The sequence below is a fragment of the Lissotriton helveticus genome, chromosome 2_1 (assembly GCF_964261635.1).
Source record: "Lissotriton helveticus chromosome 2_1, aLisHel1.1, whole genome shotgun sequence".
Taxonomy (NCBI): Eukaryota; Metazoa; Chordata; class Amphibia; order Caudata; family Salamandridae; genus Lissotriton; species Lissotriton helveticus.
Genome location: NC_136059.1, coordinates 1,170,829,169 through 1,170,856,145, shown reverse-complemented (window position 1 = coordinate 1,170,856,145; position 26,977 = coordinate 1,170,829,169). Strand labels below are relative to the sequence as shown.

Here is a 26,977-nt window from a genome sequence, read left to right as displayed (position 1 = left end):
TGGTGTACACACCCTTTGCTTTAGATATAGTATTCCTATATCTAACCCTAAAATGGACACATATATTCCTATCAGTCACTCCTATGGCAGGCCTTAACAACCCTGAAGGCAGAGTGCTTGAAATAATGTGAAATGGTGCTCTGGCATGAGCTGAGCCCGTTTGCAGCTTGCGGAACCAAGTCCTAATAGCTGTTCCATGATAACGCTATACCATATACTCTTAAGTGCATTATGTACCTCGCGGTCAAATGCTAACTTTGGTATAGCATTATCAAAACATGTCGAGTAAGGTGTCATACGAATTGGAATACTAACCCCTCGCCAATTCTGGCGACGGGGTTAGCATTCCACCCTTCTAGAGGGACACGACATGTTGGTAACCTGTAACCCCGGTTAAAGTCAGACATAGCCTCAGCTCCACAAGATGGATGCTGCCACCGAGACACAAGTCTGCCCTCCTGCTGCTGGGAGTCCTCCCAGCGCGGGAGGCAAGGACAAAGGGTTTCCTGTCAGGGGCGGTGCCAGCACCGTCCCAGACAGGATTTTGTGTATCCTAGGTAGGCAGGGCTTTAGAGGAAGGTGACTGCAAGTGGCACCCTGGTGCTCACTGTGCATATGCCTGCTTGAACCAGTCCCAGGGGCACACCAGCCCCTGAGCTGGGGAAAGCCCGGCATGGGAGAGGGGTGTAACCACCCCCCTTCCTAGTCCCACCCATAGGGCAGGACTTAGTCGCGTGCCAGCCCCCTTTTGCAGGATAAAGGTAGGAGCAGGCCCCCTTCCAAATCAGTTCATCTTTGAATCCTGAAACTACTTTCCACGAAAAGAACTTAAGACTCTTCTCAAGATTTCTCCCTTGTGACTAAGGAGTAGTCACCCTGCAGCAGCAGGCACCAACTAAGTATCTTGTGGTTTGCTGCCAGCCTCTCCTACGGATCAAGACTGCCCAGCTCGACGAGACCCGGACTCCCTGCCCTCTCTGACCTCAACCTACCTCTACAGCACAGCTGAGAAGCGTGGGTGCGACGAGACCAGAGGACCCGGCGACCATCAGAACCAGCACGACACTGACCTAGCACGACCACCGAGGGACCCTCGAGTGGGGGCACTGGGGTAAGCCCCAACCCCAAGCGGCACGAGCACCGAAGTCCAGCCCCCCAGCATCCTTCAGATCTGCGTGGGGCCCTTTTGCTCCTGCGCTGCTTGCCACGTTGTCCGGTCACTTGCCCGTCGGCTAGTGACCCTCCAGACGACGTCCTACGTTTGTTTCACCGCTGGTCTAGCTCCTCTAGGCTGGCCCTTGTCTCCTCTTGAAGGGGAACTTCCTCGGACCCTCCTGGTCCACTCCAGACGCCATTTTGTGTCTCCACGTGGGCTTGCCTTAGCCAAGGCTTGTTGCCTCCTCCAATGGATCCAGCATCGCCAGCAGCAGACATCCGACGTGGGACAGCTCACAGATCTCCAGCCTGGTCGACATCAGCGCCCTGGTCCGTGCAGCAGCAGAATCCAGTGTCACCTCTTCACCTGGCTGAGTGACCTCGTCCAGTGCCATCCTGGTGCCCACCTAATCACTGGCTAGTGATTCAGAACTTGGTCCCCTCTGCTTACAGGTACTCTTATTCAACTGATCCAGTCCTTGGATCAGCCCGGAACATCTTCAATGGTCGCCTGCCAGCAACTTTTACTTCAGGCTCCTGGTTCGTCAACGAGGTTTTCCGACCACACTTGAACCCTATGCAGCCGAGCCCCTGGGCTAGGTAAACCGAGTACCACGGTGCTCCAGCGTAGAACAACTCTCTAAGTGTCTAGATCCACTTTCGTTTTTGACCTACCTAGTCGGGTTCGCCCGAGAACACTAACTTTGCTTTTACTAGCCTCCATAGACTTTTTCCCGCCTTACGCGTGACAGTTCCCACTCTGCACACGACGTCCCTAGGCCTCCTTCTCGTAATCTAAAGGTTCAGTAGTCCAGTCCTAGCGATCCCAAAGCCTATGAGAATAGTTACTCACCTGCTAGTAATTCGCATTCCACTTTTTGTGTATATGGTTTCTCTTGCCCCTCGGGCATTTTTGTAAATTGTGCGACTTAAAGTATTTTCTTAAAAGTTTTGTTATGTGCTTAGCTCCCTGACTCATAAAGAGATCAGGGTAGACTTGTTATAAATAAATATCCTTTTATTTTCATAACAACTTGTGTGGTGTCCTTTCACTTGGTGTTCAAGGGGTAAATGTGATGGTAAAACAGCTGGCTTAACACGCCCTCTAGAGTCTAGCCTTAGACTGCTCTTGTCCATGCTACTAGGATAGCTGGTCTATCAGGTTGACTTGCAACCAATCATCAATAGGGGTTGTTTGGACTGATACATAGTGATCACTAGAATAGTGAGCACTGCATATCAGGCCAACTTCTCACAAGTAGCTCATTGGCTACTGACCCCGAGACCCCTAAAACGCTCCCTAAATACAGTATTTAGAGGGCAGCCCTGCACCAGTGTGAGAAAGTGCCATCTTTCTTGCATTGGTATGCCCCCACTTTTTGCTGAACTGCTGATGTGCTTTGACTGAGTGTGCCCTGTGCTCCTGCCAACCAGGTACCCAGGGCCTCTGTTCCTTCCCTAAAACTGTGTTGAAACTAAAACCTAATTGGCATCTCTGGCCACCTGTCAGCCCCTAGTAAATGGTGCCCTAGGTACTCAGGGCATGGTGACCAGAGAAGACCCCTAAGGGCTGCATCACTTATTGTACCACCCTTAGGGACCCTCTACCCTGACACCCACACACTGCCTTTGCAGCCCGAGTGTCTATGTACATAACTAAACGTAGTCGACATGGCACACATCCCTGTGTGCCATGCCTACAAACCCCACTGCCCTGGCATACATCAGTCACCCCTCTAGCTGGGTGCCCTATGCCAGTGGTGTGGGCAAAGGTACATGAGCTCTGTGCCCCTACAGTACCCAGGGCCATTCCTGGGCACTGTAAGTGCAGTGTTGCCATTAAGAGAATATGGTGCTGGGAGGTCAACATTACGAACTCCACAGCACCATGATGGCCTCACTGAAGACTGAGAAGTTTGGTATCAAACTTCTCAGCACATTAAACCTGCACTGATGCCAGTGGAGATTTAATGTAAAATGCACCAGAGGGCATCTTGGAGATGTCCCCTGAAACCTAACCTACAATCCACGTCTGGACTGAGAGGCTGCCACCCAGCAGACATGTTGCTGTACCCCTGGGTGGAGAGTCCCCCGATCTCCTGGGCCTGCAACATTGCACATCCTGGGCGAGGTGTTAGGTTTCCTCCCCCAGGATGGGCAGAGGGAAGCTTCAAAGGCCTGCCGCCTCTGTGAACTTCTCCAGACCATTTGCTGTACCCAGCAACTGCCCCCCACCGGTTCTGACCCCCACTCTGGTGGGAAGACTGGCAGGAAACCCTACGTCAGGAAGGGGGATGTGTCAGCCTGTGCCAACCCCACCCCTCAGGTGGGAGAGGCGAGGTGAAGCACGACACCGGGCTCCGGCCATCTTGAGGATGGGGAGCCCTACCCAATCACAGCTAGGCTCCTGCCCCCTCCCCCCGGAGAGGAGCAGACTAGGGGGTGTTCCCACCCCAGGAAAGGGACCTATTGGTCCCTCCCCCTACCTGTAACGCCCCTACATTTATTATTTCAGGGCTTCCTGAACCTTCCTTCCTCAGATCCCGATAAGACAAGAAGAAAGAAGGTGACCCGCCGTCGAGCTGCTAACAGGACGACACCCACTGACTTGGCCCCAGCCCTACCAGCCTGTCGATCCTGTAACCTGCTCCTGCTTAAGCCCGGCGACTCCTTCGACAGCAACCTTGGGACCCCCGGAAGACCTGCCTGCCTTGACCCTCTTGAAGACTGGGATTCCCATAAGCAGAGGCTCTGCTTCAACAACCATACCTCTGGTGCCAGCCAGGAAGCACCAGACCAACCCACTCTGCACCCGCCCAGCCCGTGCCCGAGTGATCCAAGACCACGAGGACGTTTCACGAGGCCCAAGGACACCCCTGCCCCCGGCGGCACCCTGTGCCTTTTTTTGGGGGTACCTACCTCTCTTCTCCAAGATCCCAACTTAACTCTCGAAGTTGTGGTCGCACCTGAAGAATCACCGTCCCCGAGTCTGCAGCCTTTGTTCCCTTTTTACCTTTCCCATTGAATAACATAGGGCGCCTGACGGCTCAAAAGCACCCTGCACCAAGCCCCCCCCCCCCCCCGAGTGCTTCTGGCTGTGCACCCTGTGTCCTATCCTACTTACCCATTTGCCCTGAGCAAGTGACCAGGAGCCCAGCTCCCACAGCTGTGTGAACTGCTAGCCAGCAGCCACCAACGGAAGGTCCCCTGCCTCTCATTGGATAACATTGGGCCTAACTACCTCTGCAACGGCTGCCCCTGTGCCGCTGAGGGTGTACCAACTGTACCTTCCCAGAACCTTAACTTCACTGGTCCAGTACTCACCTGGAAACCGATAACTCACTTTCCTGCCACAGGATAACATTGACTGGTTTGACTCGGAAAATCTTCTAAGTGTGAAGTTTTGAAACTCTAACATATAACTCTAACATATTCCTATAAAATCAGCCGAATACCGAATTCCGAATTACTCGCCTGTAATCGGGAGAGAAGCCAGTACTGTGCCTTGTAGCCCAGTACTGAACTGCAAAAGTAATCCTAGCCGGGTTTGCTAGTAACCTGAATTTTCTCCATAGCAATCCATCGTCTGCTTTTTTGTGAAATGTCTTCTGTCTACTTTTGAAAACTTGAAATATTCCTTAAAAATCATACCAGCTACTGAAACGTAATTACTTACCTGTCTTAAGTAGAGATTCCAGTGCTGAACCTAGGAGCCCAGTACTGGATTACAAAAGTAACAAGAATGTACTTTACCTGTAACCTGAAATTTCTCCCATTGGATAACATTGCTAGATTTTCACTGAAAAGTTTTTAAGTATGAACTTTTAAAATACCTTTATATTCCTTAAAAAGCATTACAATAACCAAAACGTTTTTACTAAACTGTTTTCAGCTTACACCCCAGGACTGAATCTAGGATCCAGTCCTGGAATTACAAAGGTAATCTACAAAGTAATTAACTGCATTTTTGTAGAAAAATCCATTGAGCTCAATGTTAACTTTTTTAGCATTGTGTTGCCTACTACAACCCCTGTACCTATTGTGTTTACAAAGTTATTGCCATTCTGCAAAGTACTTACCTGAGATCTCTCATAATTGAGAAAAGTATATTTTGATACCTATTGGTTCTAAAAATAAAACAACTATATCTTTTGATATAAAAACAATTGGCCTGGAGTTAAATCCTTGAGTGTGTGGAACCTTTTGCTGACTGTGTACAACAAATGCTTTACACTGTCCTCTGGTACTGCCTTACTGCTCGACCAAGCTACCACTTTTGAGAGTAAGGTCAGCCCTGACTTTAACCTCTGTTATACCTTTGGGGTTTGTGGTCTCTATACACACTGTACATTACTTTGGTCCAGTATATATAGAGTCACTTTCTCACAACCAGGAAATCTGGTTCCTGCAGCCAAAGAAGAAGGACGAAAGAAGACGCCCAGCAGAGGAGACTGCAGAGAAGAACTGACTTGGCCCCAGCCGTACCGGCCTGCCTGTAGTTTCTAGAGAATCCTGCGCCAAAAGTCAACCTGTCCTGCAGCCAGCGACCTCCAAGACCCCTTGGAGGACTGACTGCCTTCAACAAAGACCGGATCTGTTCGAAAGAAAACTCCCACGACAGACTCTGAGCCTGCTGAGGACAAGGAAACCGGATGCCTGGAACCACCACTGCACCTGTCGCCTACCACCCAAGTTAGAGTGGCCCACCGATTCCAGTGCTCCAGAGTCTGAGTCCACTGTGGGTTGACCCCCCCCCCCCCGACGCCGCCTGCAGCCTCTCCTCCGAGATGCCCCCCCAAACCGCGAGTGGCCTTGTAAGGTGAAATCCAACCTCAAGACTCCCCTGCATCCAGTCGCCCTGGAGAAGAGAACCTGAGGTGCATCTACGTCCCGAGCCCTCCTCAGCTGTTGGTCATCCCAGAAGTCTTCCTCACCGAGCCTGCAGCCAAAATCGTCAACTCCCATTGAAAACAGGGCACCCAATGCCAAAACAGCACCCTGCCGCTGCTGCGGGTGCACCTTATGTGCTAACTCGGATCCCCTTTGCCCTGAACCTAACACCAGGAGCTTTTCTCCCACAACCCTGTGGCCTGCTTGTGAGCAGCCACCAACCAGAGGCATCCCAGTGTATTTGGATAACATTGGGCCTCAGCACTGTTCACCCGGTCGCTCTAGTGCTGCTGAGGGTGTTTTGAGAGGGCTTCTGTGACCCTGGGGGAACCCTGGTTCTAACCCTAGAATACCAACTCTCAAAAGAAAGTACTTACCTCTTAACCAATAACTTCATTTCTGTCCATAGGATTGCATTGACTGCTTTCTCCTAAAATTGTTTGGAGTTGGTTTTGTATGAAACATTGCAAAAATTGCAAATAACAAAAAACTACTTTACTTACCTTTTCTCTAGGAAATGTCCCAGTGTGATATCAAGGTATATAACACAGAGTAGAAAAAGTAATCCATAAAGTAATCTAAAGTCATTTCCAGTGTATTGAGAAGCATTTACAAACCTGTAACGAAGTAATTTTCATTCAGCTTGCTTGTATTGTTCAGCCTGCCTTGAAAAGCACCATTTACACTTACCTGTACCACGCTTGCTTGGTTCTAGAAAATAAATAGAACTAATATTTTTCGACAAATCAAATTGGTTTGAGTTCAGTCTTTGAGTGTGCGACATCTTTTGCTTATTGAGCGTATACAAGATATGCTTAACACTACACTCTGATAAAGCCGTTCTGCTCGCTCACACTAACTTAAATGGAGAGTAAGGTGCTATCACATTGTACACCTGCCTACCTTTGGGGATTTACTGGAATCTGTGCACATCATACCTCATTTTGGTATAGTATATACAGACTCAATCAACACAGGAGCCTTAGAGGGAAACTGCGAAAGAGACAGGCCGCCCCCCACTCACAACATTACCAACAATAAAGGCCTTCCCTATAATACTATGGGATGTATATCCCTAGGTGAATTATTTCTCTTTTACTATTAACAAACCGAGGGTCAAAATCACCCTTCAAGCCTGATGCGCTGTTAGTGGTCGCATAACTCTACTACCATATCTCTAAAACCGCGTGTGTGTGTGTAAGCCTCCTAGTAGGTACTAACTGCTTCCTCCACTCTCCTACTGTGAAAAAAGGGAAGGGGAGGTTGACAGAGCCTCACGGGAGCAACACCCAGGGGGGGATTTTTCAGGCTGGTACTCGCCTGAATCCCCACTTATCATCATCTGCGTCTGTCAACCCAAACAGAAAGGGGATAAACTGTGTACAAAGAAATAAAAAAAAACTTATGTGTAACAAAGTATTGAATGACCCTCTAAATTAAAAAGAGCTGTGCTAAACTGGCAATTGTATCTTTATTCTTTGCTGTTTGCTCGCTCTAATAAAAACCAAAAACCGACATGTTTCATCACCCTCAATACTTTACCGGTGATTTCTTCAGGGTTTTGTTCGGGTCAGCGTATGATTTGCACCTCTGGATTCTCCATTTATTGTACCAGGTGGCCTCTCCTTACCAGCCTACCGGCCCCCGTAGAAGAATCTGTGTATGGGGGGTACCCCTACAGCGTTAGCGGGTCCCATATACCACCAGCTGGTCGATCTCGGGAGTTTGCCGAGGTCTGGCTTCCGAGCGGAAGCCAGACCTTGGCAAACTCCCGAGACCGACCAGCTGGTGGTATATGGGACCCGCTAACGCTGTAGGGGTACCCCCTATACACAGATTCTTCTACGGGGGCTGGTGGGCTGGTAAAGAGAGGCCACCTGGTACAATAAATGGAGAATCCAGAGGTGCAAATCATACGCTGACCCGAACAAAACCCTGAAGAAATCACCGGTAAAGTATTGAGGGTGATGAAACATGTCGGTTTTTGGTTTTTATTAGAGCGAGCAAACAGCAAAGAATAAAGATACAATTGCCAGTTTAGCACAGCTCTTTTTAATTTAGAGGGTAATTCAATACTTTGTTACACATAAGGTTTTTTTTATTTCTTTGCACACCGTTTATCCCCTTTCTGTTTGGGTTGACAGACGCTGATGATGATAAGTGGGTATTCAGGCGAGTACCAGCCTGAAAAATCCCCCCCTGGGTGTTGCTCCCGTGAGGCTCTGTCAACCTCCCCTTCCCTTTTTTCACAGTAGGAGAGTGGAGGAAGCAGTTAGTACCTACTGGGAGGCTTACACACACACACACACACACACGGTTTTAGAGATATGGTAGTAGAGTTATGCGACCACTAACAGCGCATCAGGCTTGAAGGGTGATTTTGACCCTCGGTTTGTTAATAGTAAAAGAGAAATAATTCACCTAGGGATATACATCCCATAGTATTATAGGGAAGGCCTTTATTGTTGGTAATAGTATATACAGAGCCAGCTTCCTACCGTAATCCTGTACTTAATAATCTGTTGTCCAAGTCTTTCCACAATAAAAACAGCAGTACTGCCCATGATATATGTTGCACCCTGCTTTAGTATTCAATACTATCTCCTGGAGATAGCTAAAACAAGAAAAGCTACATGGGGAGACAGATCCTTCTCAATTGCCACGTCCAAACTATGGAATGCCCTTCCCAATCAAATTAAGAGCACTCCCACATTAACTCTCTTCAGGAAACAGTTAAAAGCCTGGGTATTTAACCAATAGTTTAAGCTAATTCACCTACAACCCTAGTTCTTTTTTCGATCTTCTGTCTAGCCCCAAGACACCCCCGGGTAATCGTGCGCTCAACAAGTTGTATAAAATAAAATAGTTCTGCCGTAGTGGTGACTTACACCTATACCAGTGGGAAGCCTGGCTTTGCCATTACTTTAAATGGCAAAGTCGATCTAGCAGGTTAAGTGCCCATCTAGCCTGCAAATGGCATCTCGCTTTACTCGTGTTGCACCCAGGGTGGCACAACTATTGCTGCTGTTCCTGGGGGTGGTACAAAAGGGGGTGGTGATGGACGGCACATCTGAACCAATCAAACACTCTCACCCAGTCAAAAGATCTGGGTTTAATCCATCACCGTTCTTTAGCCCACTCTGCCATCCCAGTTCAGACATGGCTATATGCAAATCAGTCTGACCCTGTGCCTCATGGGAACAGTCCAGCCCGAACTGCCAAGCCATGCCTTCCCGGTTCCTGTGGGTGACACTCTAACCTCCATGCCCTGGGTACCATTTACTATGGACTTAGTCAAGTTAGCTTAACTAATTTGGTATAAGCCAATTTGACATACATGTCTAAGGTTAAGGGTAAGAGCACAGGCCCTTAGGCTCGGTTAGCAGTTCCCAGTGCACTCTGAGTCGAAAAACCAACAGCATCAGTATAAAAACCTGGGAGTGACCATACAAAAAGAAGTATTCCCTTACAGAACCAAATGATTTGATTATTTTCCACCCATCTCTAAATTACCCTTCCCAACATCTTCCACGGAAATCCAGCTATAACGAAAGTGACGCAGTGACTTCCACTAGTCGGGAGAAACCCTGCTTAATCTTTTTGCCACAACAAGAACGTGCAATGTAAGATCTTTAGCACATTGGAGTATCCAAAGTGTCTCTTGCTCGGAGACGCATTCTGCACAGCGTGGAACTTGGGACTCCTGAACCACTTTCCGCCAGTATCTCTCCTACCTAGTGTAGGAAGCTGGCTTTGTATATACTATACCAAAGTGAGGTATAGTGTGCACAGAGTCCAGTGGAATCCCAAAGGTAGGCAGAGGTAATAGTAGATAGCACTTTACTCTCTATTTGTAGTAGTGTGGTCTAGCAGTAAGCCTGTATCAGAGGGTAGAGTTAAGCATTTGTTGTGCACACTCAATCAGCAAATTATATCACACACTCGTAGACTGAACTTCAGACCAATTAGTTTTGTATAAAAATATTCTTTTAGTTATTTTATTTTCTACAACCAAGCAAGCCTGGTACTGGTAAGCAATAAGTACTTTACGTTAGTATTGCAGTTTGTAAACAGTTTGAATTGCAATTGTATATGCACTTTGATTTGATTACAGTAGAGCTACTAGTAATGCAATGCTTTTAATATACTGTACATATACTTTTTATTGGCTTTTTAGTAGATTATCAAGTAGAATACTTTACAGATGACTTTACTTACACAGTGCAGTATACCTGGATACTGCACTGGGACATTTCCTGTAAACAGGTAAGTAAAAGTGTTTTGTTATTTAGTTACAGTTTTAAAGGGTTTTATAGATTTGAGAGTTTTGCTTCACCTCGCCTCCCCCACCTGAGGGGTTGGAGTTGGCAGAGGTGGGGCACACCTCTCTTCCTCACTCGTTTTTCCTGCTGGTTCTCCCGCCCAAAGTGGATGTCAGAACCAGTGGGGACCAGTTGCTGAAAGCAGCAAGTGGCCTGGGGAAGCTCACAAAGGAGGCAAGCCTTTGAAGCTTCCCCTTCGTGGACCCCGCCCATCCTGGGGGAGGAGGATTGGCAACTCGTCCCAGGATGTGCATTGTTTCAGGCCCCCGAGAGCAGCAGGCTCTCGACCCAGGGGTCCAGAAAAATGTCAGGAGGTGGCAGCTGAAAGCCGCGAATCAGCCTGGACACTAGTGGTAGGTCGTTTTTCATGGGGCATCTCTAAGATATCCTCTGTGTGCATTTTTCATTAAATCCCACACTGGCATCAGTGTGTGCTTGATGTGCTGAGAAGTTTGATGCCGAACTTCTCAGTTTTGAGTGTAGCGGTTATGGTGCTGTGGCGTTAGTAATGACAGACTCCCAGCACCATATACTCTTGATGGCAGCACTGCACTTGAGATGTCTAAAAACGGACTTAGACATTGTTAGGGGTACAGGGCTCCTGCACCTTTACCCTCACCACTGGTATAGGGCACCCAGCTAGAGGGGTGACTGATCTATGCCTGGGCAGTGGGTTGTAGGCATGGCACACAGGGATGTGTGCCATGTCGACTCTTCACTTTGTTCTGCAACAAGACACGCAGCCTGTTAAGAGTGTGTGTGAGTGTACAGGTACAGGACCTCTCAGGGTGTCACAATACGGGCTGCTGCCCTTAGAGGCCTTCTCTGCTCACAGTGCCCTGGGTACTTGCAGTACCATTTATCAATAGCTGACCTGTAGCCAGAGATGCCAATTGGGTTTGCGTTTCAATGCAGTTTTCGGGAAAGAACATAGCCCCTGGTTACCTGATTAGCAGGAGCCCAGAGCACACTCAGTCCTCAGCAGTTCAGCAAAAAGTGGGGGCACCCACACAGAAAGAGGGCACTTTCTCACACCCAGAGTTCTAAAAGTCATGTCCGACCTGGCCCAAGTCATTTAAGTGTCCCTGGAGTGGGCAAAAGGGGAGGGTTCTGCAACTCCATGCTTGGCGATTGAGATTGTTAAATGCTTTTGGCCTTCCTCCCGAAGTTGTGGATGTCATCATGGGAGCCAGGCATCCCTCATCCAAATCTGATATAGTCTGCCGTTTAGATACATTTGTGGATGGGTGCACTGCTGAACTGATTGACTCACTGCATTTAAAACGGTCTGAAGTACTGTTTTTGCTGGCCCTAGCTCAGCAAGGTCTTGCTTTGGGCACTATTAAAGGGTACTTTTCTACTCTTTTGGCCATGTTACGGTTCACAGAGTGCCTATTTTAATCGTCACCTTTTGTTGTGGCCCAATTGGACTTAAACTTGGTCATCACATTCCTCATGTGTGTTCCTTTTTAGACACTCCACAGTTCTGTTCAGCTCCTTACTGTCAAACCTATTTCTAGTTGCCATAACATTGGAGCAACTGGTGAGCGAGTTCACAGGCTGTTAACTCGCCCTACCCCACTTTATACCCAGACAGGCTGGTCCAGGGGACTCGAGCCTCGTTCCCTTCCAAGGTAGTAACTCTGTCATGTTGGCCAGAAAATCATCCTTCCTCCGGATTTTCTTTTTGCGCTTCAGCCCTCTAAGGAGGAGGAGAGGCTTAATTTGCTGGATCCAAAAAGGTCTCTCAATTCTACACTGATTGTTCCAAGGAACATCAGATAAACAATCCACTCTTCAGCGGATTCACTGGAGCAAAGAAAGTCAAGGTGATGCAGTAAAAGATCATCTCGCGCTTGAATGTACTCTTCAATCTACTCTTCATTAAAATTTGGTTCACACTCGCCCTAATGCCGCTCCCTTAAGGTTTGCAAGCTTGTTCTACCAGAGCAAAGGCTGCTAGCATTGCAGGGTCCCTGTTCTGGACGTTCGTCAAGCTGCTACTTGGGCGTCACTCCAAACGTTCACGAGGCTCTATTGTCTAGACAGCAGGTCTGTGAGGAAGGACACTTTTTCCTCCTGGTACTTGTGGACTTTTTGGTTTGAGCCAATCCACAGGCGCACCTTCTGGAGTTATTGCTCTGGTATTCATTCGAAAGGTAGGGAGTCTGCGTTTAGAATTCTTTATCAGAAGAACAATTTACTTTCCTTTGGTAACCCTCTTTCTGGTACAAACTATTAACTAAAGATAAATCACCAACCCTCCCACTTCTTCCTTCTGTGAATTGCACTCTAGACATGAAAAGATCCCAATTTAGGAATCTACGCTCTGGTCACTTCTGATCTGATTTTGGGCTCATCGACTGCAGGCTCAAAAACAACTGATGTCTGCAAGCAGGGGTGGCACAAAGATACGCCTGTGCAAGTCTCATCTGACACTGAAAGATGTGGGCCTGAAGTTGTCTATGCCACCTACTGGCACACAGGGTTACAGCTGAAGATTTCCTGGATCCAGTATGATGCCTGGGGAGTATTTAAATGGCTAGGAATGTATAGTTTGATAAACTATGCACCAGAAAGAGCAATTCCGAAGGTAAGTGACTTGTTCTTCTCAAACAGCCAAACATATTTACACCCAATCACAAAACATGCTTTCTGAATAAAATTCGAACTTACTGACATTTCTTTTTTAATTCCATTAAGCATTTTTATTGTATTGGAGGACACATTTACTTATGGGAATAAACAGAGGAGAACAGTTATTTTCACAACTCTCACAGTCAGTTTTCTTGGTCTCCACTTGATGGCTTAGCGTGAAATTTTCCAATAAGGTTTTTTGGGGGGAATGTTTCTTGCAGATTGTCAAACGGGGGCCAAATGTATTAGCCAACAAAAACCACTTTTTTTATTTAAACTCCGACTCCAGGATAACTACACAGTGATAACTGTCACTGTGCAAAATAAAATGTGTGTATATATTGATCTGTTGATGTGTGCTGATACTGTGTATCTACCCCACATCTTCTATAACTTTGTGTTGTTTTGCTCTTGTAAAACAGTGCCTGTGTCACCCAATTTGTCTAGTTAGCACTATATAAAAATTCCTACAGAAATAAATAAGGTAAACAGTTCTATATTTAAAAAGAAATGCTTATAAAAAAAAAAAGGGCAAATCTCATTCGTCACTAGAGCACCTACTGCAGTCCTTTTTGTAGCTCATTTAGACCCTTGGGTAAGGTGATGGGCGGCATGGGGGAGGAGGTTCACCAATAGTCTTTGAATTAGTGATTGGGAGAAAGGAAAACTGAGCATAGCTTCTGTTTGCATCTTTGAACCCTAAGGGTTAGGAGGAGGACTCTAACAATTCCACAAAATCCAGCATCCTGGTGGCCTTGAGCCAATGGTCCGGGATCACAGCTTAGGGCGGCATGGGGGAGGAGGTTCACCAATAGTCTTTGAATTAGTGTTTGGGAGAAAGGAAAACTGAGCATAGTTTCTGTTCTTTGTATCTTTGACCCATAAGGGTTAGGAGGAGGACTCTAACAATTCCACAAAATCCAGCATCCTGGTGGCCTTGAGCCAATGGTCCGGGATCACAGCTTAGGAGTCTGAAGTAGTTTGTTCAGGAATTATGGAGTATGGAGCAGGATTTCCTTCTTGATGACTGAGGGACAATGAGACCCTTCTGAATTTAGATGCCATTGTTGCTTCTGTCCATTGGGGATCCTTTGTGCATCTTGGTTTGGCAGATGCTTGTGAGGGAGGCCACTTCCTCATGGAGAGGTTACCCCAGCACTACATGCAAACATTCTTCATTGCTCCACCACTTTCAGCCAAGCGTCTTACACTGATCTGTCCATGACTTAGTCTCAGTCTGGAAGGAGGGTGACAAATCAGCGAGCAGTGATGCTTCACTTGGTTCTGCCATTTTCCCTCCTGCGTGGTGTTTTGGGGGGGGGGGTCCTTGGTGGAAAAATCTAAGTGCTGAATGTTGTACTAGGGTGGATATTTATCTTACTCTAATGGACAGTCCTGTCATTCTCCATGGCTAGTATCATTTTTTTCTTGTAACCTGTAATTCCTTTCCTGTGCGTCCTTGTCTGATTGGATACTTGCTACTTGCCATCTAGTATGTGTGTAGAATCATCTCAGCTCAGACCTTGAGATGCTCATCCAGGCATTCACAGCTGTAAAGGCCTGGATGAGGGTGGGCTGCTGGTATGATTGTTTTGAAGACTCCATTCCTAGTGGAATGATTAAACAGGTTTGCTTAGTATGTAACTAGTTGAAATAAGACAGTTCTTGAGAGAATGCTACAAAACTAAGAGACTTGCTCATTTTATTTGATGTCTTGATTTTTTTGAATTTGTTATTGTAAACTGATTTTGTTGAAGATAAACTAGAAACTGAGGCTCAGTAAAACAATACTTAATTCTTACTTTCCTTGTTAGACTGGCCTTACCCCTTTAATGGAAGCTGCGTCTGGTGGATATGCTGAAGTAGGCAGAGTGCTTCTGGATAAAGGTGCTGATGTCAATGCTCCTCCAGTACCATCTTCGAGAGATACTGCATTAACAATTGCAGCAGACAAAGGCCACTATAAGTTCTGCGAGCTGCTGATAAGCAGGTATGGTACTTTAATCCATGGTTTGATTACATTAAATTAATATTTTTGCAGTGTGAAATCTCGGCTAGACTCACTATTAAGGCACTATTTCACCATCTAGTAGTTGCGCCTGGAAGTGTGGTCTCAAAACTTTGTTTTGAGTCAGCTTCGACATAGTCAACGCTTCATATAGTTTAGAACGAATGACCCTGTGCATTCCCACTATTTTAGATATTGTTTTCATGCCATTCGGAATGGAAGTGCATTGAGAAAACACAAGATTGACAGCACAGTCGGGAGAGAAGGGCGGAGATCGATGCTTGAAGCTGGATCATTGTTTTTAGGTTTTGTTGATGAGGATTCTTAGAGCGCTCTTAAGTTTTACCTGCTCTACCATAGGATATTTACCCCACCGACAAGCATCTGGTATGCATGTTCTGCTTCCCAAGAGAATCCTATGGCTTTAGTCCTAGAGACAGGATACTTCAAGCACATCATACAGTTGCTGATATAGCTGAGTTTTGTAGCTATGAATACAGAGGAGGCATGTTCCATCCATTGAGAAGATTCTCAGACGACTAGGCCTAGGAGGCTCAGAAGGAGCACAGGCTCTTACTGGCAGGAAATGTATAAAAGTTTGGGGTTCACTGTAAAAAAGAAAGATAATAAACTTGTGGCCCCCATGCCAAAAAGCGCTCCACACCATCGTAGGAGAAGGCATCCAGGCTACTACCTAAAATATCGAAGCCCAAGTTCTAGAAGGAAAAGCAGGTCTAACCCTTCCTTTAGAAGGGGGGCAAGAGCTGCCTCATTCACTTCACCCAACCCCCTCCCCACACACCCACTCCCACACACTCCTTCCCCATCCCACCTGCAGGAGTTGGAGGGTAAAGGGCTTGTTAAACAGCTTAAAGTCCTTTTCCACAGACATGTGTGTGTTAAACATAAGAAGATAGGTTTATTGAATTCACGTAGTTTAGAAACCTTTCTCAACCACAAACGCAACAGGGATACAAGAAAGAGCAATTGCAAATCTTACAAATAGAATTGTGACAACTTATGCAGAAATATTCCATAGAAATGGTTCTTCTCAACAAGAACACAAGTGTGCACTTTTTATTCCCAAAAGAAAGACAATACTACTCAACCTATTGTAGATCCAACTTTTGTGAATAATTTTTTTAAAATTGCAACACTTGCAAGTGACAATCTTACAAGAGGTTTTCCACTGCTAGATAGCGGTGACTGGTGACTGGCAACGTTGTATCTAAGACACCCAGTTTAGCATCCCCATTGTGAGAAGTTGGCGTGATATATGATGCTCACTAGTTCTAGTGATCACCTTGTATCCGTCCAAACAACCCTTAGTGCGCAATCAATCAGCACCACACAGCTTGTCAAGAAATTCAGTTCAGACGTGCTCCAGCCGTAAATGGGTTTTTCATTCCGCATTTACGGCCTCTCTAGTAGAGTGTGCGGACGGAGTCCTGCAGACGGCTCTTGGCAGATTAAAAAAACGGACGTTTATCCCTTCGACTGCTTGATGTGAATTAAGCCACATCTATTCAAATCCACGACCAGAATAGTAGGAGTGATTTTTGACTGTGGTGCGGATGGAGCACGTCTGAACTGAATTTCTTGACAAGCTGTGTGGTGCTGATTGATTGCGCACTAAGGGGCACACCATTGTTGGGTGCCCACACTTGGGGTCATTCTGTTTCCGTGCATACTGAGTTTCCCTCTCTTTTCCCATGTCCTTATGAAGACCCATCTCTGAGGGAATCAGCAATCCTGTTTATCTTTGGGTCGAAACGTCGACATAATCTCCTGGAGCCTGTACTTATATTGTTTCTCCCACGCTCCCCCCCCCGCCCCCTTCTTATGTATTGATCTAAATTTGGAGGACATTTTGATTTATCATTAGCAAGAAAGAATTACATTTGTTGCTAAAATAACATCAAGGGCAGGCTCATGTCCACCACTCTAAGGACTTCTACCTTAGAAGTGGTTTAAAGTACTCAATTGTATTTTTTATCCCTCCACTGACCTTCCTGGTCATCTTTTCACACACAAGCACGTACTTTTACTCTTTTCTGTGCACGTCCTTTGCGACAAATGAACCCCCTCTTTTTGTAAATAATGATGTTCTTTTATATTGTAAAAATTTAATGTGCTTTTTTGTAAATGTGTAGTAAATAAGAGAACTTCCCATCTTTTGGGCCAAATTCTTTTGTTTCAGGTGTGGTCTTCTTGCTTCAACAAATTATCTCGGGCGTACAAGTGTTTTCTGTTATGAACCAAAATGATTTAATCAAATGGTAATCAAAAGCGAAGTGATCATTTAATTAATGTTGACAAGTGCGTATGTTGAATCAACGTCTAGGACCGTTTTTGTCTGTAACGTTTGATACCCAGGTCCTTCTTGACTCCGATTGGGTTACCCCTTGTTAATAACGGTATCCCCAGAGCACAACGAAGAAAATTGTCCAGCGTGTGCTCAAATCCGCTCGAAGAAGACTATCCGGAACCGAAGGGCCGCTAGGCAAGGGTTGCAGCGGCAGGCACCGGAACCGGAGAACATCTTCGATGATGAACACGACCTCCCAGAAGCGGCGGACTCGGATCTAGAAATCGTCACCATTGAGGACCAGTCGGACTCCGATGACCTGATCACACCAGGGCAAACAGTGAGTACCCAGCCCCCAACCCCGCTTATACCGAAAGACAAGGCTCCGGTCAAAGCATCGCCTAAAGGCCTTAGCCAAGATCGACAAACTCCTTCAGAGACCCCGCCTCGGCTCCGAAGCCCAAACCCTGGCCTTCTGATAGCCCAGGAACAAGAGACACTCTTCCCAAAAAGGTCATCCAACCGAAAAAGGTTGTCGAACCAAAAAAGGTAGTTGAACCGAAAAAAGGTTGTCGAACCAAAAAAGGTAGTCGAACCGAAAAAGGTTGTCGAGCCGAAAGCTGTCGTGCCAAAGAAGAGCCTCGAACCAAAGAGGGTCGTCGATCCAAAAAGAACACTCGACCCAAAGAAGCCCGTCGATCCTAAAAAGAGTGTCGATCCCAAAAAACAAGATCACACTAAAAAGCCCGTCGAGCCGAAAAAAGCCGTCGACTTGACCAAGAACATCGAGCCGAAAAAGGTCGTTGAGCACAAAAAACACACCCAAACACCCAAACGTATCGAACCGAAGACTCCTGTCGATACAAAAAAGGTCATCGAACCAAAGAAGGTCGCCGAACCAAAATTGGCAGTAAAACCAAGAAAAGACTTCGAGGGAAACAGTAGTCGAACCGAAAAAGGTCACCGACCCGAAAACAGCAGTCGAGCCGAAAAAAGCTGCACAGCCAAAGGCCCTCGAGCCAAAGACTCACAAACAAGTGACTAAGCCAAAAACATTGGCGCCAAAGCCACAGACAGTTGAGGAAGAAGTCTTCCATCCTGATCCAGTGAGTGAGGAACCACCTAAACTGTATATAGACCCTGAAACAGGACACGTTACAGTTTACCATCGGAAAAAGAGACCATTGGACACGGACACTCCTTCTCCTGTTCCTCCAAAGAGAAAAGACTTCGGAACATCTCCCTCAAGGCCTTTTACTCTTCCTCCTTTTTTTCCTAACATGCCCTTTGTGCCTTACTCTCCTACACATTCAGGCTATGATGAGGGTGACAACATAGGGGAAGATCCTCAGGATAATTTTGGAGAACCAGAGGATCATGATGCACAGGAGGACACATGGGATGACCAGAATGATCCATATGAACCACAACCCATCCCTGATACCTCCCCATACCCTACAAAGCCATACCCTACAAAGTCGTCACCTACTGACGACACAATTGTTTTTAACCAATTACTAGATAGGGCAGCAAAATACCATGGTGTAGACATGCACACTGACCCAATAGAAGAAGATTTTCTATTCAACACTTTTCCTTCTTCTGAAAAAAGTGTGAGGACACTTCCTATGTTAAATGGGGTAGTAAAAAACACTCTCTGGACATATTCAAAGACCCAGCCAGGGCGCCGTGTTCTCAATCCCCGAATTGAGAAGTAGTATAAATCAGCCCCTACAGACCCTACTTATATTAAGTCCCAGTTGCCTTTAGACTCACTGGTTGTAGCAAACGCTCGAAAGAGAGCTAATTCACAAACAGGAGATGCTCCCCCTCCTGACAAAGAGTCTAAGATATTAGAAGCCTCAGGCAAAAGAGTGGCCTCACAGGCTGCAAATTCCTGGAGGATTGCAAACACACAATCTCTATTAGCACGCTACGATAGAGCACATTACAAACAATTTGAAGGTTTACTGCAACACCTGCCAGAACCTTTTAAAGCTAATGCTAAAAACCTCATACAGGAAGGCAAATTTATAACTAATGCTTCCATTAAATGTGCGCTTGACGCAGCTGATACATCAGCCAGGTCCATTAATACTAGCGTATTACTACGCAGGCATGCGTGACTACGCATCTCTGGTTTTAAGAATGAGGTGCAATCCACCATCCTCAACCAACCAGTTAACCAAGAATTCCTCTTTTGCCCTGCGGTAGATACCATCTTGGACAAAATGAAAAAAGACACTGAAACTGCTAAGTCTATGGGCGCACTTCAGTTTCAACAACCCAGAAGTTCCTTTTGTCGCTCCTCCTTCAGAGGCTCAGGGAGAGGCAACACATCACATACTTCTTCAACATTCAAAAGTAACACCCAGAGTACCTTTAATAAGGGCTCAAACAGAGGGGGTTATAGAGGCAATAATAACAAGGGCAGAGGACGTGGCTGGAACAACACCAGAGCCTCCGCCTCCACCAAACAGTGACTTGTTCATACTCCCTCCAGACCACTTAACACCTGTCGGAGGCAGACTACATCAATTCCTACCAGTCTGGAACGACATTACCACAGACAGGTGGGTGAGACAAATTATCCAGTATGGTTATTGCCTGGAACTAATTTCTACTCCACCGAACATACTACCCAAACACCATCCTATTGTGAGAAGTTGGCCTGATATATGATGCTCACTAGTTCTAGTGATCACCTTGTATCAGTCCAAACAACCCTTATGGTGATTGGTTGTAAGTCAACCTTATAGACCAGCTATCCTAATGGTAGCATGGACAAAGCAGGCTAAACTCTTTTGGCATGTGAAGCCAGCTGTTTTACCACATATAACCCCTTGAATACCAGATGAAAGGACACCACACAGGTTGTTATGAAAATAAACAATATATTTATTAATAACAAACACCTCTGAACTCTTTATGAGATCAGAGGGCTAAGCACATGACAATCTCTTAGGAAAAATACGATAAGTTGCACAAAATTACAATGGTGCCCTAGGGGCACGGCAAACCATATACTAAGTAAATGGTATAAGGAAATCGATGGAAGGAATGGAGCTGTCCAGACGCTGTAGGAACGCTGGGACTACTCTATACTAACTTTAGGTAAGTAATAGGAGGCCAACGGGACGCGTGTGCAGAGTGTGAACTCACACGCGGGATGCGTAACAACGTCTATGGACAGTACAGTTCAAGAAAAATGAGTACGGACAATCCTTACTGGTTAGGACTAAAACGCCTGTGAATCTGGACACTAGGAGAGTTAATCTACCCTTGAGCACCGAAATGCTCTTGTTACCTCACCCACGGGCTGCGGGTGCATAGGTGCGAAGTCGTGTTGGGTTTCTGCGTTGAAGTCTATGGAACCTGGAAGAAAAGATGCTGCAGGCGACCAGGAGGAAGATGTCCGGTGTGATCCAAGGGTGGATCAGGAATGCTGAAGACCTGAAAGCAGAGGGGACAATGTTCAAAGTCACTAGCCAGTGACTGGAGTGGAACCAGGAAGGAACCAGGTGTCGTCGTCGCGATCAGGTGAAGAGTGGACACTTGTCTCTACAGCCAGGTGGACCAGGAGGTGTCTTCGACGACCAGGATGGAGGCACGAGCTGTCCCAAACAGGCTCTCGCTGTCGGCGGTGTCGGATCCAGATTTGGAGTCAACAGGCCTTGGCAAAGGCAACCCACACGGTGAGTGGAAACGGCGTCTGGAGGGGACCAGGAGGGTCCAGGGTGCTCCTCTTTTGGAAGGGAGCAAGGGCCAGTCTGGAGCAACCAGACCACCAGTGTAGTTTTCAAAGATCGTCGTCTAGGAGGTCACTAGCCAGCCGGCAAGTGACCAGACAACGCGTCGAGCAGCAAACAGGCAGAAGGGCCCCACGCAGATGTCGTGGATGCTGGAGGGCTGATCTTCGGTGCAGGAGCTGCTCGGGGCTGGGGCTTCTCAATCCCCAAAGCACTTGGTCGAGTTTACCTCAGAAGTCGTGCTGGAAGCGAAGTGCAGTTTCTCCAAGATGGCCGGTCCCACTTGTCTTGTCGCACCCACGGATCTCAGCTGTGCTGCAGATGTGAGTTGAGGTCGGAGAGGTCTGGGAATCCGGGTCTCGTCGGGCTCTGAAGTCTGGATCCTCGAGGGAAGACGACAAAGTGAAGCCGCTGGACGCTTGATGGTGCCTGCAGTTGCAGGGTGGACACACCTTGCCCACAAGGGAGATTCTTCAGTCTTCTGTGGAGCAGAACGTCGAAGTCCAGAGTTTCTTCTTGTAAAGTTGTTCAGGATAATCTAATTTGGAATGGGACTGGCTCCTACCTTTATCCTGCTAAAGGGGGCTGTACTACGACTAGGTCCCTCCTATGGGTGGGACCAGGAAGGGGGGTGGTTACACCCCCTATCCTTTGTCCGGTTTCGCGCCAGAGCTGGGGCTGGAGTGCCCCAGCAACTGGTTTGAACCGGTGTATGCACAGGGCACCTTGTGTGCCCGGGCATGTCTCATTCCTTTCAGGCCTGTCCTACCTAATACACAAAATCCTGTCTGGGGTGGTGCTAGCACCTCCCAAGGCAGGAAACCCTTTTTCCAAGCCTCCCTCGCTGGAAGGGCTCCCAGCAGCAGGAGGTCAGACTTGTGTCTGTGGTGGCAGCATCCATTTTGTGATGCCAAGGCTCGAGTTAACTTTAACCGGGGTTCACAGTTACATACATGTCGTGTCCCTCTAGAAGGGTGGAATGCTACCCCAGTCGCCAGAACTGGCGAGGGGTTAGTATTCCAATTCGTATGACACCTTACTCGACATGTTTTGATAATGCTATACCAAAGTTAGCATTCAACCGCGAGGATTATAATGCACGTAAGAGTATAGGGTATAGCGTTATCATGGAACAGCTATTAGGCATTGGTTCCGCAAGCTGCAGACGGGCTCAGCTCATGCCAGAGCACCATCTCACATAATTCCAAGCACTCTGCCTTCAGGATTGATAATGCCTGCCATAGGAGTGACTAATAGGAATATGTGTGTCCATTTTGGGGTTAGATATAGGTATACTATATCTACAGCAACGGGTGATTACACCACCTTGCCCCAGCTGTCGTGCAGCCAGTTGTGTCTGTTTAGATGGCCAGCCTGGGGTGGCATAATACATGCTTCAGCCCCTGGTAGGCCTTTGGTTCACCTATGCCTTGGGTACCTAAGGTACACTGTTCAGGGGCTGATAAGGTGTCCCAATACCAATTGGTAAATGCACCTAAAGTACATGGATGTCAATTTAGAGAGAGAACAGCTAGGCTGTGGGTCTGATTAGCAGGCCCACAGCCAGGGAAAGTCGTAAACCAGTGAAGCAAAAAGCAAACATCTGAGGGACCATAGGATTGCAGACCCTACTCCTACACCTATGTCCAAAGAAAACATCACGCTGTTGCAACAAGAGGTCACATCCATGTTACAATATCCCAATAAGATGGATCCCTCAGACCCATACTAGACCTCAGACCCAATACATACGCTCAGAGCATTTCCATATGATTACTCTACAACAAGTCCTCCCGTTACTACAGCAAGGCGACTTCCTTGCTACGTTAGACCTCAAAGATGCATATTTCCACATACCTATACATCCAGCTCACAGGAAATATCTCAGGTTCACAATAGAAGATCAACATTACCAATTCAAAGTGCTCCCCTTCGGGGTAACTGCAGCACCAAAGGTGTTCACAAAATGCCTAGCAGTAGTAGCAGCACACCTCAGAAGGCAACACATCCACGTGTTTCCATACCTAGACGATTGGCTTATAGAGGCCAACTCGTACGCGCAGTGTGCAAGCCATACGTCTCAGACAATCCAGTCTGGGTTTTTCCATAAATTACCCAAAATCACACCTACAGCCCTCCCACATACAGCAATATCTGGGAGCTACAATAAATACCTCGGTGGCAAAGGCATATCCAAATCCAGCCAGGATAGCCAACATGCAGACTCTCATTCAAAAGTTTCAGCCACAACATTCTCTGCCAGCTCGAGTGTTTATGCAGCTCATAGGCATGATGGCCTCCTGCATATTCATTGTCCCTCATACCCGACTTCAAATGCGTCCATTGCAAGAATGCCTAGCACGGCAGTGGAACCAAGCTCAAGGACAACTAAAAGACCTAGTGTTGGTAGACAGTTGCGCTTACAACTCTCTGCAGTGGTGGAACCCACAAAACCTTTCCAAGGGGTGACTATTCCAAGAGCCGGTTCCACAAGTAGTATTAACAGCGGACGCATCACTGACAGGTTGGGGAGACCACCTACTTCAATACACAGTCAAAGGCCTCTGGACAATCAAACAGAAGACACTGCATATCAACCACTTAGAGTTGCTAGCAGTATTTCTGGCACTGAAAGCATTCCAGAAATACTTGTACAACAAGGCTGTGTTAATCCGGACGGACAACATGACAGCCATGTACTACATCCAGAAACAAGGAGGGACACACTCTCCACAGCTGTCTCACCTAGCACAGGGCATATGGAGGTGGGCAATTCCCAAAAACTTTTTTCTCCTCGCAGAATGCCTGCCAGGGAAAGACAATCAAATAGCAGATCTGTTAAGCAGACACAGCCAACAGCTACACAAATGGGAGATTCACCCAGAAGTTCACTAGCCATTCTTCCAAGAATGGGGGCTTCCAGAGATAGATCTGTTTGCCACAAAAGAAAACTCAAAATGCCAGTACTTTGCCGGCAGGTTCCCACACCCGTTGTCACAAGGCAATGCAATATGGATGAACTGGTCCGGCAGATTTGCGTATGCTTTTCCACCAGCCCCACTAATTCCGCTGGTGGCACGCAAACTACGCCAACAGTCGCTCACAATGATCCTGGTTGCTCCCACATGGGCAAGACAGCCATGATACACAACGCTCCTGGAACTTTCAGTAGTTCCCCATCAAAGACTGTGCCTCTCGCCACATCTTTTAACTCCGAACCATGGAGTAATCAGGCACCAGATCCCAATCAGATGAACCTAGCGATCTGGCTCCTGAAGTCTTAGAGTTCGGATACCTTAACTTGCCTCCAGATTGCATGAACATTATCAAGGAGGCAAGGCGCCCAACTACTAGAGCATGCTATGCAGCTAAATGGAAAAGATTTGTAAATAATTGCAATAACCAAATCAATCCATTGGATGCTTCCATCCAGTTACCTGCTACATCTTCAAAGATGCAATCTAGCATACTCTTCCATAAGGCTACATCTTGCTGCTATAGCAGCAGGTCTCCAAAACAGACAACACATGTCCCAGTTCAGAGTACCACAGATCAAAGCTTTTATGGAAGGACTTAAAAGGATAATCCCTCCAAAGCACCCACCTTCACCAGTCGAACTTAAACATAGTATTTACCAGACTTATGGGACCTCCCTTCGAACCACTCCATTCATGTGAATTACAATTCTTAACATGGAAGGTGGCATTCTTGGTCGCCATTACCTCCCTCAGGCGAGTGAGTGAGCTACAGGCACTAACCATTCAAGAACCTTTCATGCAAATACATAGCAATAAGGTAGTACTTCACACTAACCCTAAGTTCATTGCAAAGGTTATATCCACTTTCCATATCAATCAGTTAATAGAATTGCCAGTTTTCTTCCAAAACACACAGTCAGTGGCTGAAAGAGCCCTACACACACTAGATGTAAAAAGAGCTCTGCTATATTATGTTGACAGGACTAAATCATTCAGGATAACAAAGCAACTGTTTGTTGCTTTTTCTCCACAACATAAAGGTAATCCCATTTCAAAATCAGGAATATCCAGATGGATAGTTAAATGCATTCAGATATGCTATCAAAAAGCTAAACACACTCTAACAGTTCCCCCAAAAGCCCACTCTACGCGTAAAATGGGGGCATCCATGGCTTTCCTAGGAAATATTCCCCTAGAAGACATAGGTAGGGCAGCTACATGGTCTACCATACACACTTTCACTGAACACTACTGTATCGATGTGCAAACAAAGCTGCAAGCTGTTGTAGGCCAGGCTGTCCTTAAAACTCTTTTTCAAACTGCTGCAGCTGGAGCATGTGACGACTGCTAGAGGAGATACTGCTGTACAGTCTATGCTAAGATATTAATTCAGCAGTCCACATACCTCGAACGGAAAATGCTACTTACCAGTATGCATCTGTTCTTGGCATGTAGGGCTGCTGACATTCATATCGCCCACCCTCCTCCCCGGTGCCTGTCATAGCTGCAGTAATCTTTCTACATACACTTACATGGTCATTCATACTTTTCTATACTCCATCTTTGCCACAATGGCGAAAAACAATCTGATGATGGAGAGAATGCCCATGCGCACTGTAGTCCAGGGGAGGAGTCACCTATCTCGTGATACTTCGAAGACTCTTCCAGGTCAACAAGGTGCAAACTTCCGGACCCAACACTAGGCGGCGATCTATGGTAAGATATGAATGTCAGCAGCCCTACATGCCAAGAACAGATGCATACTGGTAAGTAGCATTTTCCTTATCTTTCTGGGGCCCCAAATGTCTCCTAGTCTCACATCTGGGTACTGATCCCAAATTACTTCACCAAATCCTCAAGTCTTTGATATCTCTTCTGACATAATGCACCATTCAGTTGTCTCCGATAACCATTTTCTGTGTTCTGTGAGGTACACTTTCTTTGAAGCGGGACCCTGTGCATCACCTGCACTTGAGTGATTACGTTGACCGCCCTATGATTCCCTACAGTAACAGGTACCTTTGTCTGAGGTTATAAAACGCATGCTGGTGTGATTTAGCCAATACTCCAAAGTTTATTGTCCTGCTGGCACCACTAGGCATCTCAAAGTAGGGCAGCCAATGAGGCCATGAGAGCGGTATAATACTTGTCAGTGGATAAGTTGTATTAAAATTGAGACAATGCACCCCCTAGGGGGATGCATCGCCCAGTTCTAGAATCTTTATGTGCAAGCCAAGGAAAGACCAAAGCAGTGATCTCTATGGTAGTGTTAATATTTCTAGATTTCTTCTGCTGCTAAGTAGATTAGTGTTATTCCATTTCACTTAAGTCGGAAGTGCTGTTTGCCTTTAATAGAAGGCATCGTTAGTAAGAAGGCATTCTTTTTGAGAGAAGGATCTGCCTGAATAAATTATTGTAATTTAAGTGCATGCAATAATGTCTTAATGCATCCTGTGATCAAAGCACTTTAATCTTATTTCTGATGTGCAGTTAATAGTTCTTTTCTAAAAATCTTTGCTTTTTAGGGGCGCACATATTGATGTGCGCAATAAGAAAGGTAATACCCCTCTTTGGCTAGCAGCCAATGGTGGGCACCTGGACGTTGTCCAGTTACTGGTGCAAGCAGGAGCTGATGTGGATGCAGCAGACAACAGAAAAATAACTCCTTTGATGGCTGCCTTCAGAAAGGTGGGAATTAAACTCTTTGCTTACCCTTTTAAAATGCAATTGTATGTTTTGTTGTTCCAATATGTGTGACAGATGGGAACTGATTGTGAATGCTGACGGTTAACTAGTATTTATTGCTATTTGTCATTTAAAATGCTGACTTTAAGAAAAACATGTTTCAAAAAAGGGTGACTTGGCATTTTAATTTTACTTTCCAAGATATTGTTTCGATGTGGATATTTTGGACAAACATTTATCATGTC

The 26,977-nt window shown here is 46.5% G+C and overlaps 1 protein-coding gene across 14 annotated transcripts in view; it reads left to right on the top strand.

Moving 5' to 3' along the window:
- Positions 1-26,977, top strand: part of ANKRD17 (ankyrin repeat domain 17) — a 1,381,421-nt gene that overhangs the window by 769,342 nt on the left and 585,102 nt on the right. For all 14 annotated transcript variants that reach the window (XM_078676026.1, XM_078676025.1, XM_078676019.1 and 11 more), the window contains 2 exons: positions 14,819-14,994; positions 26,573-26,735. In XM_078676026.1, coding sequence (XP_078532152.1) covers positions 14,819-14,994; positions 26,573-26,735 — 339 coding nt within the window. The remainder of the gene's footprint in view (positions 1-14,818; positions 14,995-26,572; positions 26,736-26,977) is intronic.